The sequence below is a fragment of the Musa acuminata genome, chromosome BXJ3-9, assembly GCF_036884655.1.
Source record: "Musa acuminata AAA Group cultivar baxijiao chromosome BXJ3-9, Cavendish_Baxijiao_AAA, whole genome shotgun sequence".
Lineage (NCBI taxonomy): Eukaryota > Viridiplantae > Streptophyta > Magnoliopsida > Zingiberales > Musaceae > Musa > Musa acuminata.
The window spans coordinates 5,909,130-5,924,846 of NC_088357.1; the positions used below are offsets into that span (position 1 = coordinate 5,909,130).

Consider the following 15,717-nt stretch of genomic DNA (forward strand, 5'->3'; position numbering starts at 1 on the left):
AAAAGGCAGAAAAAATTAGCTTGATATTAACAAGGTCATTGCATGTCAAAGAAAAAGAGTATGCATAAGAAAGGGAAAGAGCAACAGAACAGAGGGAGTAGCTTTACATGCAGGTTTGTGCATCCCTCTCTTCCTCCTACAAGTGATTGTTACAATATATATATATATATATGTATATATATATGCCATTTTTTTTGTTAAATCAGAGTAATTCTTACCTAAAGACTTCACCAAATCACGAACCAAGTTCGTGGTCGGTCAATCTAAATCCGGTTCGGGTCGAGCCACATCGACCGTCTGATCCATCGGGCAGATAACTCGTCACTCACTCATTTAAAAATGCGCTCGATTCATATACCTGACTTTGTCGTTTACTCATTATCCGAGTCACCCACTTTTCACCCTGCTCGATGACCATAGAATACCGGGCCTATGTGGGACCCACATGTGGGGAACATGGGTGGCGACTGGACTAGTTGGGATATGAGTTTGGGGGGTGACGTTCGTTTGCGACAAAAAGGAGCTCGACTTTGCTAGGGTTTCAGGGGTGCTGAACTGTTAACAAAGGGGAGATATAATAATATAATACTCTCATCCTATCGTTCTCTCCTCTCCTCTGCTTCTCCTCGCTGCGACTCCACCTCAAAAATTTCCTGACCCACAAGTCCCAACTCTCCTCTCCGCTTCTTTCGTTCCCTCTTCACCTTTGCCGTCAATTTATATCTATCTATCGAGAGAGAGAGAGAGAGAGAGAGAGAGCGAGAGAGAGAGAGAGAGGAGGCGGCATTAAGGTAGTTGTCAAGTTCGCATCATGTGCTTCTTGATTTCTTGTTTTCATTATCGTTTCGATTTGCTATATATGGGTTATTTTCTTTCCCATTGTTCATATGCAATCTTTCTTTGGTCGTTTCGGCTCAGGCCTTGTAATTGGTGTATAAGAAGTCGAGGGTTATGAGATCCCCGGTGTTGTTGTGCCGCTCTCCCATCTTGCGAGGGAAATAGAAGATGCCATCGACCTACCCGCTGAACACCTCGTCGGAATTCCTGCGTGGCCGTGGGCGGAGCTTCTTGTTCGGCAACACCTGCTTCGTCCTCTCCGAACCCCTCTCCTTGCTTGGCTGCGGCGGCTCCCTTCTTCTCCCCAAGTCGTCCGTCGTCGCCGGCTCCTGCGACCGCCGCACGACGCTGTCCGGCCTCGCGACGATCCCGAGGAACGTCAATACCCAGCGTTCGTGGTCCACGCAGTGGTTTCCGTTTCGGCGGAGCATAATGTCTTCTAGCAGCGCGTTTCTGGGAGGGTCCGAGTTGAGCGCCAGGCGCGTCGCGACCAGTGATGCGAGATCTGGGCATGGTTTGAGCGGTATGATGCGGGTTGATATCTGTTATAGGTACAAGGGTTTTGATTACTGCAGGAGAGCAAGTGGGAGCTTGAAAAATAGGCAACCTTGGGGTACTAATATGATCTACAAGTGTTTCTGGTCTGATGCACATGCGACGAACTGGAGATCAAATTCTTCCATCGAGCCCAGGAGTCAAGATTTTCAGACGTCACATTCAGCATCGTTTTCTGCTGGGGCGGCTTCTGATGTTTCTTTCGATGCAGCCATGCAGGAGGAGCAGCTTCAGAATTCTGATGTATCCTCTGAACAGTATGTTACTTGACATCCTTTGTCTTCCCTTTTATATTTTAATTATCTTTACATTACGTTGCTTACTACTACTTCAGATTCTGTAAAGGAATTTGGTAATTATATGTTGTGATTCTATGGAAATGCAACACATTTTAGTCACTGATGCACATCATCCTACTGTTGTTGTGTCTTATATCAATCAGTAAGCTAGATTAAGTGGTTTTTGCATAATATAATGTTTTAAAGAGTAAAGACATATAATAACTGTAAGATATATAAACCTGTGTGATTAGATTATGTAGGACATTTTAGCTTGTATTATCACTAAAGTATCTTGGATTCTCAAATTTACTAGCATCGCCATGTTGGATCCATATCCACGTGTTAGACATGTCAGTATATTTGATTGTAAGTTTTGAAGATCATTATTATGATTCTTCAAAAAATATAACCAACGAAAATGATAATAATTTGTTATTCATAATCAATCGTTGTCTATTCTGTTAACTCTTGGTTTGGTTTTACCATCTTTTGGTTTTTCAGTTAAGACATGGATGGGTCTCCTCCTAAGTGATACATTATTATCATTTGATCTGAGGAGGACCTGAATTCTAATTTCATTAACTTATAATGAGTGGCCAACCCATCAAATGACAAATTAAATCGCATTGTAACTTTAAAAATGTCGTATCAATGAGCTATTTTAAGTAGCTTATTTTTGAAAGAAAGAAGCTATGAAGTATACCACTAATGTTGTATCTCTTGCAGGTAATTAATGTAAAATGAATCAAATAAACAGGAAGCAAATTACATTAAGCCTCATCTGCACATCTTCCATGGTTTATAACTAATCTGCCATTTACATTCCTTGCTTGTAGCTTGAAGGGCTTTTTTTTTTATGCGTGATCATGTTACTCTTTGTATATCAGCTCGAACTCACCTAGAATAGTGGTAAATTCTATTACATTGTCTAGCAATTTTGTAAAATATCAAAGGATGTAGAGTGTCTAATCAGTGTCATAGGTTGCTCCTCAAAATTCTTCATTTATGTTGGAACTCTGCACAAGTCTGCTTCATAGTTTAAAGTTGCCTTTATTTTTTCCAATATAGTTGGTGATCTTCATTATTGTCGGTCATCTTATGGGTTGGAATAGACAACCTTAAGAATTACTTCTCAGTTCCTATTATTTCAAATACTTTTTCTCACCTACTAGGGAAGTTCTTGTTCCATGTAGAATAACTTTTGGTGCAGATTAGGCCTCTACATAACATTAACCTTTTTTAGGAAACTTTTATTTGAAGTTTTATATTTTTATATTTATTTTGCAGCAAAATTTCAGGTGATAGGTCATTGAAGCTTCTTTCCGGATCTTTTTATCTACCACACCCTGACAAGGAGGAAACTGGAGGGGAGGATGCTCATTTTATCTGTGTTGATGAGCAAGCTATTGGTGTGGCAGATGGTGTTGGTGGATGGGCTGATCTTGGTGTTGATGCAGGACAATATGCCCGAGAACTTATGTCTAATTCAGTGAATGCAATACGGGAAGAGCCAAAGGGTTCTGTTGATCCAGCAAGGGTTCTTGAAAAAGCCTACACAATAACCAAAGCCAGGGGATCTTCAACAGCATGCATCATTGCACTCACTGATCAGGTTTTCAATTTTCTTATTTGATCTCTCTCCTTTTTATTTGTATTAATTATTAACATCTTATTTCAACAGATCTCAAGTTGTTTCTTGTTAGTGTTGATTTGTTTCTGTTAGAGTTCAAAGGATACATTAATGCAGATACACTTTCTGGACCCAAACTGTCGCCATACTCTTTTCAATTAGGTATCTTAGGTGTTAGGACTTGCCTTTGATTTGCTTTCCAACTTTTGCATTGTTGTTGCGTTGCAACATTAATTTGCACATGTTGCCTAGTTACATGCTCTTCCCTTTCCTAGTGGTAGTTCAATGAGTGGAAATTTGTTTCAATTTCTTACAAAATAGTTGGTCACCGTTATTGTGAATAACAATTTTGCCTAGGAGATCATCTTAAAACTTGGATGTCCCATTCAGGACCAAGTGTGGTCGCTTTAGATGGACTTTGAACCAAGGTTCATAATTTCGTATTGTATCGATATTTCAAGCTTTGCTCAGTACGGTACGGGCGTACTGAGCAGTACGCTAGGGTGTACCGCTCGGTATATATATATATATATATATATATATATATATGAGGTGTACACTGCCTCGACGACGTTGCCTCCTTTTCTTCTCCTCGTCGCATCGGACGAGGAGAAGAACGCGGTCTTCTCCTCATTTGCTGCATTTGGCGAAAACGTCGAAGGCCGTAGACGCCTCTGACCTTCGGTGAAGGTTGTAGGCGTCTTCGGTCTTCGACGAAGAATGCGGCGAAGGCCGCAAGCATCTTCGGCCTTTGGCGAAGAACGCGACGAAGGCTGCATGCATCTCCGGTCTTCGCTGAAGAAGAAGCCGAGCCGTCGTCTCTCCGTTACCTCTTGGATTGGGATTGTCGAGGGAGGGCGGTGCTGGATCGGAAAGCGTCGAGGTTCTCCCAATTCTCCCTCTTCTTCGAGTGCTTTCTCCCGCTTCTCCCTCGACGCTTCTTCCCTCACCGCAGCCAGGCTAATAGCTCTCGGTAACGGGCGGTCTGCGTATCGGTTTGTTGGCGGACTGATATGTACCGTTCGGTACGGGCAGTATCATTCGAAATTAAAATCGTTGTTTTGAACATTATGGGTATATGTTGTTAGCTGCTGATGTTTGCTTTTATGGAAGGCAACTTAATGTTCTTTACTTGGTAGCGGAAGCTGACTTATATAAAGGTCAAGGCATAGAAGAAAATTGCATAAAAGGAATGCCCTATTGCTCTCTAAATGTCCCTCCTTTTCTATTGGTCAAGCTTGGAGAACATGATACTTGAATAGGGTTTATCACATACTACATTTTTGGTGACCTCTAAGACCTAGACTCTCTAAGACTCGATTCAAACCTGAATTGGAGTTGTTGGACCTGACTAAACACCTACAGTGACTTTGACTTGCATCATTCATAGGTTACACTGCATTCGAATACTGCTTCAATTTCCAACGTATTAGAGTTATAATGGTCCTTCTGAAATCTTACTTGTTCATCAGAAGTCTTAGGTAGAAATCATCAAGAGACTCATTTGTCTTTTGAAGTGTCGGCTGATTTTGGTATGATAAGCTTCATTCATATAGATATCATTTATGATTGGTTTAGTTATGGTCGATCTTTTGACCTTATAATCTGAAATTGTTCTGTCTATCAGAGTTGGTTGATTTTTTCTTGGCCATTTGGCAGCCTCAAAAGGCAAAAGAATTAAAAAGGTGGAACAGTGGAAGGGAATGAGAAGAAGAGGAAAGTTTAAGATAAATGATTGTGAAATAGAGGAAGATGCTGTGTGCAATGCTTGTTATCCACTGTCGGAAACAGAGAAAAGAAGGGGAATGCCTGAAGATGACTTTTAAGGAAATAGCACAACAAAGGAGGGGGATATTGTAGGATTTGTGATAAATCTTGATTTTGAAGAAGAGGGAAGTTTAAGATAAATGATTGTGAAATAGAGGAAGATACAGTGTTTGCTATCCGCTATATGTCATTGCCAACTATTTTGCAATGCTTGTTATCCACTGTCAAAAACAGAGAAAAGAATAAGAAGAAAAGAAGGGGAATGTCTGAAGATGACTTTTAAGGAAATAGCATAACAAAGGAGAGGGATATTGTAGGATTCGTGATAAATATCAGTTTTTTTAGGCACTCTATGTTCAGGTTTTTTTTTTTGTGATATATAATAACCCACCTGTATGGTGATTAGAAAAGTTCCAGGGCTACAATGGGGTCCATCACAACCTTCAACACCTAAGTCTTTTGTATGAAACATATTAGTTATTAACTATATTAATATCTTTTTGTGATATGAATGATATATGTTTTTAAAATGGATAATAACTTTTTAAAGAACTTATTCTTCATTATTTTTTATTGTTATACAATTTTTTACCGTTTACAATTCAATTTCGTATCTATGTAGGATGTTGACATAGAGCATATGATGGTAACAGAATTTCTAATATATATTTATTATTTATCAAAATTTTATTGCATATTTTTAATATTTTGGTACTTCTATGATGTTCTGTATATTGTTGTTTTTATTATTTTCTAGTTGATTCTGATTTGTTAATTCTACTCCATCAGTTTACTAACTAATCTTGACGGTCCTGGACGAAATCGTCCCTAGCCGATACTGATACAATTACTGATTTCATGAACTACAAGATTCATCCATGTCTAACCCTCAAATGTAAGCTTATTACTAATGCAGTACAGTTAATATAATCAAGTTAATTGGAAGATTGCATTTGCAAGATATCTCTCTCTTTTACTTCCTTTTGATTATCATCTTTCTGTTTCACCTCCACTGTATGCTTTTCATCCCTTCTAGTTTGAACAGTCTACTTTCCTTTAACTTTTTGCTTGGGTGCCTAGCTTTATGGTATCTTTGTCGAACTACTTATTGCTTTGGTAGTTATAGTCAAGTTTCTGACGTTCTGTATTTTCCAGTTCAAAGCTGGCCAATGTGCAAAACAGACAATCTCTCTCTGTTTGATTTTAAATGGAGCTTAGTATCCAGTGATCTCATCACATTGGATAGTTAGCTATAAATGGTATTGAATTGTACTGGTGTAAGCCTATCATTTGGTACTAGTAGTGGATTTTTAAATATATTTTCAGGGATATGACAATGGTTGATAATTGTCTTATTTGTCTTATCTCTATGCTCTCTTTCTCTGTCCTTTGCCATCGTCTCCTTTTGCTCTACCTCTACCATTCCCCTACCTCCTCCTTAACCTCCTCCTCTTCTCCTCTTCAGCCTTCTCTTCCTTCTGCTTCTCCATCTCCTCCTCCATGTTGCTGCAGCCTTCTGAATCTGTTGTCTATCCTATCCGTACGTGTCTCCTTTGCCTCCTCATTTTCTCTTCTCTTTCTCTCTCTGTCTCCCCCTTTCTCTCTGGTCCAATTGGGAATCTCCAATATCAACCTGTGTTGCTTGTTGGTATAGGATTGCAATTGATCATAGATGGGATGGAACAATAACAAAGGAGAAGGAAACAACACGAGATGGTTTGGCGGCATTGGAAGAAGAGAACTTGGATAAGATGGTGGAAACAATGGTTCGGTGGAGCAGAATGAGCTAGGAGGGAAAATATACAAGGGATAGTATTTCTGTGGTTGAAAAATGAATCATGTCAAACTTTTTGCTAATGGGGCCACAATGCAGACGAGAATAGTGAATAGTCTGTATATAAAAGCAAGTTAAATGTATCGGTTAACTATGGAGAGGCTTCGAACCAACATACAACTATGACATTCATAATTTCATGTAACATTTATTGATCCATTCATTGTGGAAGAGATACGCTGGAGTTTGGACCTCTAGAATTCGTCGCTCATTGACTCAATATCTATTACCACTACCTGACCTAATCAAGTATCATCCCTTTCGAGATGTATGGGACTTTAATTGTACAAACTAATTATCCCATTGATTTATGAGGTTTCTATCTTCTAGTCTTGCACCCTAGTTCACCCTAGTTCATATCGTTCTGCTTATTCTGTTTGTAACAGGCAGTGGTGATCGAAATTTTATTTGGCTTTCCCACTTGTTTTCCTAGTAAATAGAACTAATTTACAATTACAGTGTAATTGTTGACTTAAACTAGAGGACAAAAGGGTTTTTTACTCATCACACATCTTAACTGATGATTTCAAACCCGAGGACAATAAAGAGAATGTGTGAGAAAGGTGTTCACTGTGATGACGGATCAAACCATATTGTGTAGAAGATGGATAGATAGTAGTGATAGATTTAGAGCACAGGATTTTTGGGCCTCGACATGGGTAGACAGCTGTTGGATAAATTTTGGTTGGATAAATGGAACAAAGGAGTAGTCATTAGAACTACATTAATTTTATCCTCGAGAATGGAATAATTATGATTTTCTTTTGGAGTGGTGGAGGATTAAAGGAAGATTGAAGGGGCAAAATTTTCATTGGCTCTATTCCTATTTGATGGATGCATTATCAAGATGCTAGATATCAAGCTTGCTTTAGATTCCCTTGGTGGAATGAGAAAAGGAGTGCTATTCTTGCATTCAAGGTTTGCATCAATTTAAGTCCATTTTACACAAAAATTATGAGACTCCAAATTAAAATCTGCACTCGTGATGCTTAATTCAGGACAAATAATTTCAAATGATGATAGAGCTATTACTTGCTACTGTTCTATTTTCATGCCCTTGGTACAAATAAGATGCCATATAATGGGAATATTGGTCAATATCTGTGCAGTTTTTTCATGAAAAGCATCCAAGTGTATGAACTTTCAAGTCTGTCTCTATATTACAATATGATCTGTCATGTTCATAGATAGAATGACTTTGCTATATAATATACAGTTCCTTTTTTAGAGACTCCTATGTATTCTTTGAGTAGCATGCAGCTATCATTCTTCTGCTGACATTTGGGTTGAAGTTATACATGAAGCCTATATTCTCTTGGTGTTACATCTGAACTGCCATTTTTCTGTGGTGTATAGCACATGTTCTTGAATTTGACATGCCTTGCTCATTGTCTCATGATTTTGTTATAATACACTATGAAGCTCGCTAGTAGATAACCACAATGACAAAATCATGATATATTTTTTTTGTTTTGTTATTTGCAGGGCATTCATGCAATCAATCTGGGAGATAGTGGCTTCATAGTTGTGAAAGATGGTTGCACAATCTTTAGGTCACCTGTACAACAACATGATTTCAATTTCACTTATCAACTTGAGAGTGGTAATGGCAGTGATCTCCCTAGTGCTGCCCAGGTCAGTTAGTTCCGATGGCTTCTCCTGTTATTTCTTCCTGCTGAATAAGTGCATATATGATAGGTCATATATCTCTTAGGTTCTGGAGCAGTTTTAATTAGCAATGAGTGCTTAGGTGTCATAAGTAGTCTATCATATTATGGTACTTACATTTTTCTTATGAAACCTTAAATTTTTTGAACAAGTGAAAAATTGAACAGTATGAAATTGAATGGTAAAATAATTTACTTATAAGTTCTGTCCAATGCCTACCTGATTTGATTAATTTTTCAGCATTGATTTTAAAATTAGCTGGAATAAGCTGTGATTAATCAAATTGTGAAGACAAAGAAAAGACAAAAAAAAGGAAGTTGTGACTGAACATGAAACGAAGAAGACATTACTATTGCATTTGCTATATGTTGCAACTATCACATTTGTCATTTACATCATTATTGTCATATTCATCATCCACCAATATGTAGGACAGGAAAGGATATGAGATTTACGTTCCTGATCACAAAAACAAAGAGCATCATCCTTAGCAATCATGATCATACAATCCTAAGCTGATCCCATTTTTCAGCACTGTGAAACAAACATTTCGTCTAATTTTGTATATATGTGTAAAAGCATTGTCCATTCCAACTATAAATCTTTGCTTCTAGATTACTGGCATGCAAAATTATTAATGTGCAAAACTAATTATTGCTTTATTGGCATTTTCTCAGGTATTTACTTTCCCTGTTTCATCTGGTGATGTAATCATTGCTGGAACAGATGGACTGTTTGATAACTTGTACAATAATGAAATTACGGCTGTTGTTGTCCATGCGACTAGAGCTGGCTTGGGGCCTCAGGTAACTGCTCAAAAGATAGCTGCGCTTGCACGGCAGAGAGCACAAGATAGGAACCGACAAACTCCTTTTTCAACTGCTGCCCAAGATGCTGGCTATCGGTACTATGGAGGCAAACTTGATGACATTACAGTTGTGGTATCCTATATCACTGCATCTGATGCTTAATAGGAGCAATTTAATCACTCAAATTGTACCGCTTCGGGTACTCGAGGCCAATATGGCATCTGCATAAGTTCCTCGTGGTTGCATCAAAATATAGACACAAAATGAAGGTAGAGTTTAATGGATACTGTTTCTTTACCTTTATCGTTTGGGCTCTATACAGAAATTCTTCAGGGCAATGCTTGGAAGAACCTGTAGTTGCAGCAGTACATGTTTTACAATAATAGACTACCTTGAAGATTCTGAAGGATATCTTTTCAACCTACGGACTGTTGTCACGATCTTGGTATCATATACATATGTTGTTGGTGTGAGTGACTACATGTACGTCTGAGGCAGGTATGAACCAAGGATCTGAGAGTTGGATGGAATCAGCTCTCAATCATCCGATCTCATGAATGCTCGACAGGAAGCCACATAAAGGCTGCACAACACATACCGAGGAACATCCACTGGCCAGTTTCTTTTATCGACTATGTGCTGCAAGGGAACTTGAATTTATTTTGTGATGTAGATTTGTTTAGACTTCAAATTCTCACCTATAAAGCCTACTTCATTTTGTTGAATAAAGAAACACACAAAGACAAACAGTTGTGTGTGGTTGCAATGAAGATTTGTGTTTAAAATCAGCTTTTCATGGTATGTTTGGCAATCAGTTGATCGAAGGACTCTTGTGAATGCTCGACAATCAGTTGATTGAAGAACTTGTGAATGCTTTGATTATGACTTATACCCTTTTTACTGAGTGAGTTCATATAGTCCATGAGAGGTTAATATTTGCTCCCAAAATAGTACCCAAATGCAGGAAATATTTGTTCAAGTGGTCAAGAAAATTTAGATTTTGCCAAGCTCCTATCCATAGTGTCATTTGGCATCTCAAATGCCTCGCATGGTTTAGTATATCAAATGTCTGTGAATAATGTCAATGATTCTCGCTGATAAATCAAACTGGAATCACTGGATGTCATAATGTGACATCATAACGTATTGGAATGGCATGTTCGTTTGCTATTGCTTCTGTGAAGGTGCCACAGCGTGTACATGACATGATTTCATGCTCATCCACGTTTGCCAAACAAACGCACACCATAAGATGTTCGATGATTACCCAAAATAAAGAATATGAATAAATTAAATGTAATCTTGACAAAGAATAAGATAATGTGCTTAGATTCAGATGAACCAATTAAAATTAGTGGTAAAACAAGAGGAGAAGGAAATTAGTGAGACACTATAAATTATAAAAAGAGATTTAATTACTGTTGACCTAACTAAAGATATTACTTGATATCAAACTTAAAGAAACCATATGTAGCTAATGCAAAACATTTTTTATTTTTTGACCAATATACATTTGTGTTCCAACTTCTCTAGAAATCAGTATATTGTTATTTTAGTGCATTGTGCATATAGATGACATAGACTATCTCATCCTGTGTGTATTATCATAATAGAACAAGTATGATATGTTTATGACTTACATAATTACTTTTATTGGTTTTAAAGTATTAGTTAATTATAGTATCACAAATATAATATAATATATTTTTAGTTAGCTCTTTAGTCAGTTACATAACTGATATTAAAGAACTGACTTATTAAATCAATTTCTTGAAATAAACTATTTAAATTGATTTCAGATCACCAAAATATTAATTATTATTATTTTCTTAAGTTACAATTTTTTAATAAAAATTATCTAATATATAGTTATATATATATATTATATTTTTATTAAAAAATATATCTTATGAATATATATATATATATATATATATATATATATATATATATAATTTAAGTTTTTTATATGATCGGTAGTGGAGATCCACTATTATTGCGGATTTTGCAACCTTCCCTTAGGGCTTCTCGTTTGCCGTCCTCCCCTTCTTCTTTTGGCGTCTCCCGTGAACGGCGTTCACCGGCGTCGACTGCTGCGCTTCGATGGCTACCGCCAGGATCGAGGAGGCTATCGCATCGATCCCGGAGAAGAAAGAAAGCCTCCGAAGGGCGTTGGAAGCCCTCCGGACCCACCTCTCCTCCTCCTCCCCCTCCCCCTCCCCCTTCTCCGTCCCGGAATGGAAGGACCTCGACGCCCACATCTCCTCCGTCGAGGCCTCCATCCGCCTCCGCTTCCACGCCCTCCTAGCCAAGGAGGCCGCCCAGCCCTCCTCCTCCCCCTCGGACTCCAAAGAAAAGCCCTCTAACGAGTGGCAGCCTCATGCCAACCCCGAGCCTGAGGCCGTCCCGAGGCCGCAGCTCACATCCCTCTGCGTCAACATGGACGGAAAGGACCTCGTCTCCTTCATCGCCCGGAACCGCAAGGACCTCGGGGCCATCCGCAGCGAGCTGAACCCCGCCCTTCGATCAGCCCCGGACCCTGCCAAGCTGGTCCTCGACGCCATGGACGGCTTCTTCTCGTCCCCTCCTCCCCCGCCCAAGGGCGACAAGAAGGGTGACAAGGACGCGGATGCGCTGGCGACCAGGAGGACCTGCATCAACCTCCTGGAGCGCATCCCGGTGATCGGCCCAGAGATTGGGCCGTCCGTGAGGGACCAGGCCAAGAAACTAGCGACCGAGTGGAAGGGGAAGGTGACGGATGGCGGGCGCGAGAACGGCCTCGAGGCCATGGGGTTGCTGCAGCTCCTCGTGTCATATGGGTTGGCATCGGAGTTTAAGGTGGATGAACTCTTGGATCTCCTCATTTTAGTTTCTCGTAGGAAGCAGGCTGTGGATCTCTGCAAGAGCTTGGGTCTCACCGAAAACGTTCCTGGTAATCTGGAATCTAATATTACCCACCTTTCATTTAGTTGTGGCAACATTTTATTGGAGCTTCATTATATTCTTGAATTTGTGTTCGTTTATTTCGATCATGCATCGTTTTCTTGCTGCAATAACATTACATGCCCCATTTGTTTCTTATATTTGCTGTAGTGTTTAACTTATTTTGGATCACTGCTTTGCTCAAGAATCTCTCGTCTTATTGTAACAGATTTTATATGTCAGAGTAATTAGCTGGAACACCTTGAACTACTTAGTTCATCATTCTTCACTTAGTGCTCACAGGAGTAGTTTTTCTTTGACCTTAAATGAATTGTATTCATTTGATTAGAGTGTTTTTTGTGTTTTGAAGCAGCCACAAGAATTCAAGCGTATATATTTTCAAATATTGGCCAGTTTGTAAGTTGTAATAATGTTTTCTGGCAAATGGAATGCAGAATATTAATTGAAGTGAAAAGAATATTTTGGGCTCATAATCTGCCAGATCTTGAGTAGGCTCGATAGTTCTGTAAAAATGTATAGGTGCAACCTAGCCTGGATACATAAATAGATCAAGCCTGGCCTATGTTTGGAATTGTAAGACCAGTCTCAACCTGCCCCATCTGTGATTCTCAACAATAACGGAAAGAAGAAAAAAGAAGTTTTCTTTTACCCAAACACCAGTCAGTAGAGACACAACCTCACTACCTAGGACCACATGCCTATGCTGCTGGGACTACAGAATGCACTTGTGTCAAATGGGAAGTCGGGATATTTGGAGAGGATGGTTGATGAGGGCGGGGTGTGGCATTGATGAAGCAGATGATTTAGTCTTATAATCATTGGAGGTGAGGTGTTGAAGGGTTTGTCATTGAGAGGTGAAACTACTAGAGAAGACAGGCTGCTGATAGGGTTAATCTTGGGCACATGGCATTAATGGAGAGAGAGAGGGTCGCTGGGGCTGAGGGGATTCCTATGAGAGTTGGCAGTATTAGCATAGAGGAGAACAAATTTGATAATTTTGGGCTGAGCAGAGTAGAAATGAGTAAATTAGGTAGTCTTATAATCACTATATTGCCTATCCTTGGGATTTTTGAAAATGAATAATTGTTGTCCAATTAGATTTTGAGGTCTCTTCCCCTATGCATCCAAATTGAGATCAAGGATAAGAAAAAAATCATCTAAAATATGTTTTAAACAACATATATTGACTCATTGAATTTAAACTAGAAAAATGATAACAAGCAAAAATTTCATATCTGTCTGATTGCACCATTTCAAAGCTTCAAGTAGGAGGAGATTATAAAGCTCAAATGTAATCCATGAAAAGTTAGAGATCAAGCATCTCAGTCATATCCAATAAAATCATTTCAAATTAAAAATAAATTATTGGTTTAGATCAACAAAATTTACACGGACAAACAGGAAACCCCAATATCTTAAACTAGAAAGCTAGTAACACACATATAACACAATTTACAGGACCTGCAAGACTTTCTGATCAGTCTGTTGAAAGTTGCAATATTTATGAGATCTTTTTGTCAGCTACCGACTTCTGTCTCTTCCTTCTTCATGGTATTTATAGAATTATAGCTTTATATTTAATAACTATTGTCATTTAAATTTTAATTATGCTCTTCTCCTGTAATTTATCTTGGCTTTATGTCCTCGATACAATCAATGGATATTGATTTAGGAATCATTATTTCTCTCAAGATCATATTTTCTCATCTCAAGCAGATTTTGATTTCACTACTATGTTTTTCAAAATAATTGTTACATATGTTGAACTCTTTTTTTAAATTCTTTTCATGTCCATCTCCATATTTTAGTTTGTTGACGACTTAATTATTATTCCCAGCCTGAAATATTTACCCTACAGGTCTGTCCTTACCTGAACCTTTGTTTGTTTCTCTGTCCACTCTTACGCCATTTGGATCTTTTAGTCTAGCTTCTTTCAGGAGATTTTACATGAAACAAGTTTACATGTCACTGTACTTCACATAACTAGTTTGCTAAGGTTGTGTTTCATTTTGGCAAGTTGTTATTCAGGACTGACAAATATGATTCTTAGGTGATTATATCCTTTCATGTAATGTATTCCTGTCTGATTGTCATGTAGAATGTACCCTTTTGCCGGTTCAACTGACTAGTTTTAGATGTTTGGATCCATTATCATACATGAAAATATTTCTCTTTGTGACAGAACTTATTGAAAGACTGAATAATAAAGGGAGGCAACTTGATGCTGTAAAGTTTGTGTATGCTTTCAATTTAGTGGAGAAATACCCACCTGTTCCTCTTCTGAAAGCGTATATAAAAGAAATTAAGAAGGCTGCCCAAGATGTCAGAAATAAGGGAAACAATTCATCTGAATCAGAGGTATACTCGAGTTGCAGTTTACAGTCCTCGTGATTAGGCTAACAAATTTGTATTCTTACATCCTACTGTATATTGTCTGAAACAGAATGTGGCTACCTCGAAAGAACTTGGTGCATTGCGATCTGTAATTAAAGCAGTTGAGGAATACAAGCTTGAGTCCCAGTATCCTCGTGAATTTCTTGAGAAGCAAGTTGCAAAACTGGAGAAACGGAAGGAAGAAAAAAAGCGGAATGTGGCAGCAGCAGCAGCTGCTTCAAATTTCAAGATTCAGAAGCAGCAACATCCTAATAAACGCCCCCGGCCAACTGCTACCACATCAAATGCCATCACTGGACAATCTTTGCCTCCAGGGATAACAAAACAGCCCCAATTTGGTTTAGCTGACCCATCTCCACATATGGGTTTGGCCGGGGCATATGGTTTTGCTTCTTCTGGTTCCTTGTACAACAATGCAAGCATTTCTGGATTTCGAAGTCCACCCAGGTCCTATCTTTACTCATCGGAGTCTCTGGCTGGCACAAGTGGTTTCTATGACAGGCCAGTGAATTATACTGGTTATCCCGGTTCTCGATTGCCTCCACCTTACAACTCATCTTTATATCCTTAAAATATCAACTTCTCTGATGGTTTCTGTAATTATACCCTGATCAAGTTTTTGTTAGGTGGAATCTTGCAGTGTTTTTAGCTTCGCAGTTAATATACTTCCAGAAAAGAAAAGTCTGTAGTGCACCAGCGTATGCAATATCCGCTAGTCTCTACATGATTCTCATCCACAACTTATTTGTAGCTACAAATTGTGTTTGTGAACTAAATAGTTGCATACATATGTGCTGTAGTGACATGCAATTCAAAGGATTTTGGTTGGAAGTTCCAAATAAACTTCCAACAATTCAAATGCCATCTGTGTGGCAACAAAGTGGGTGTAGGTTTACTTTTGGTGCTGTTTTACTTCGTCTGCATGGGCTGTGTGAGCAAAAATTTGGTGTAAACTTGAGTTGTTTTTGCTGATTGGAATGCAAGGAAATGATTCGAGGA

The 15,717-nt window shown here is 38.7% G+C and overlaps 2 protein-coding genes across 2 annotated transcripts; both read left to right on the forward strand.

Moving 5' to 3' along the window:
* The first annotated feature begins 606 nt into the window (after nt 1–606).
* Nucleotides 607–10,169, forward strand: LOC135649712 (probable protein phosphatase 2C 55). The gene is made up of 5 exons (XM_065168392.1): nt 607–791; nt 919–1,649; nt 2,961–3,285; nt 8,390–8,539; nt 9,250–10,169. The coding sequence occupies exons 2-5, from the start codon at nt 1,006–1,008 to the stop codon at nt 9,541–9,543; spliced, it is 1,413 nt and encodes a 470-aa protein (XP_065024464.1). The 5' UTR covers nt 607–791; nt 919–1,005; the 3' UTR covers nt 9,544–10,169.
* A 1,199-nt stretch (nt 10,170–11,368) lies between these two features.
* On the forward strand, nt 11,369–15,717 carry LOC135648313 (truncated FRIGIDA-like protein 1). Its single transcript, XM_065165861.1, has 3 exons — nt 11,369–12,313; nt 14,507–14,682; nt 14,768–15,717. Exons 1-3 carry the CDS (start codon nt 11,485–11,487, stop codon nt 15,287–15,289), a joined length of 1,527 nt encoding a protein of 508 aa, XP_065021933.1. The 5' UTR covers nt 11,369–11,484; the 3' UTR covers nt 15,290–15,717.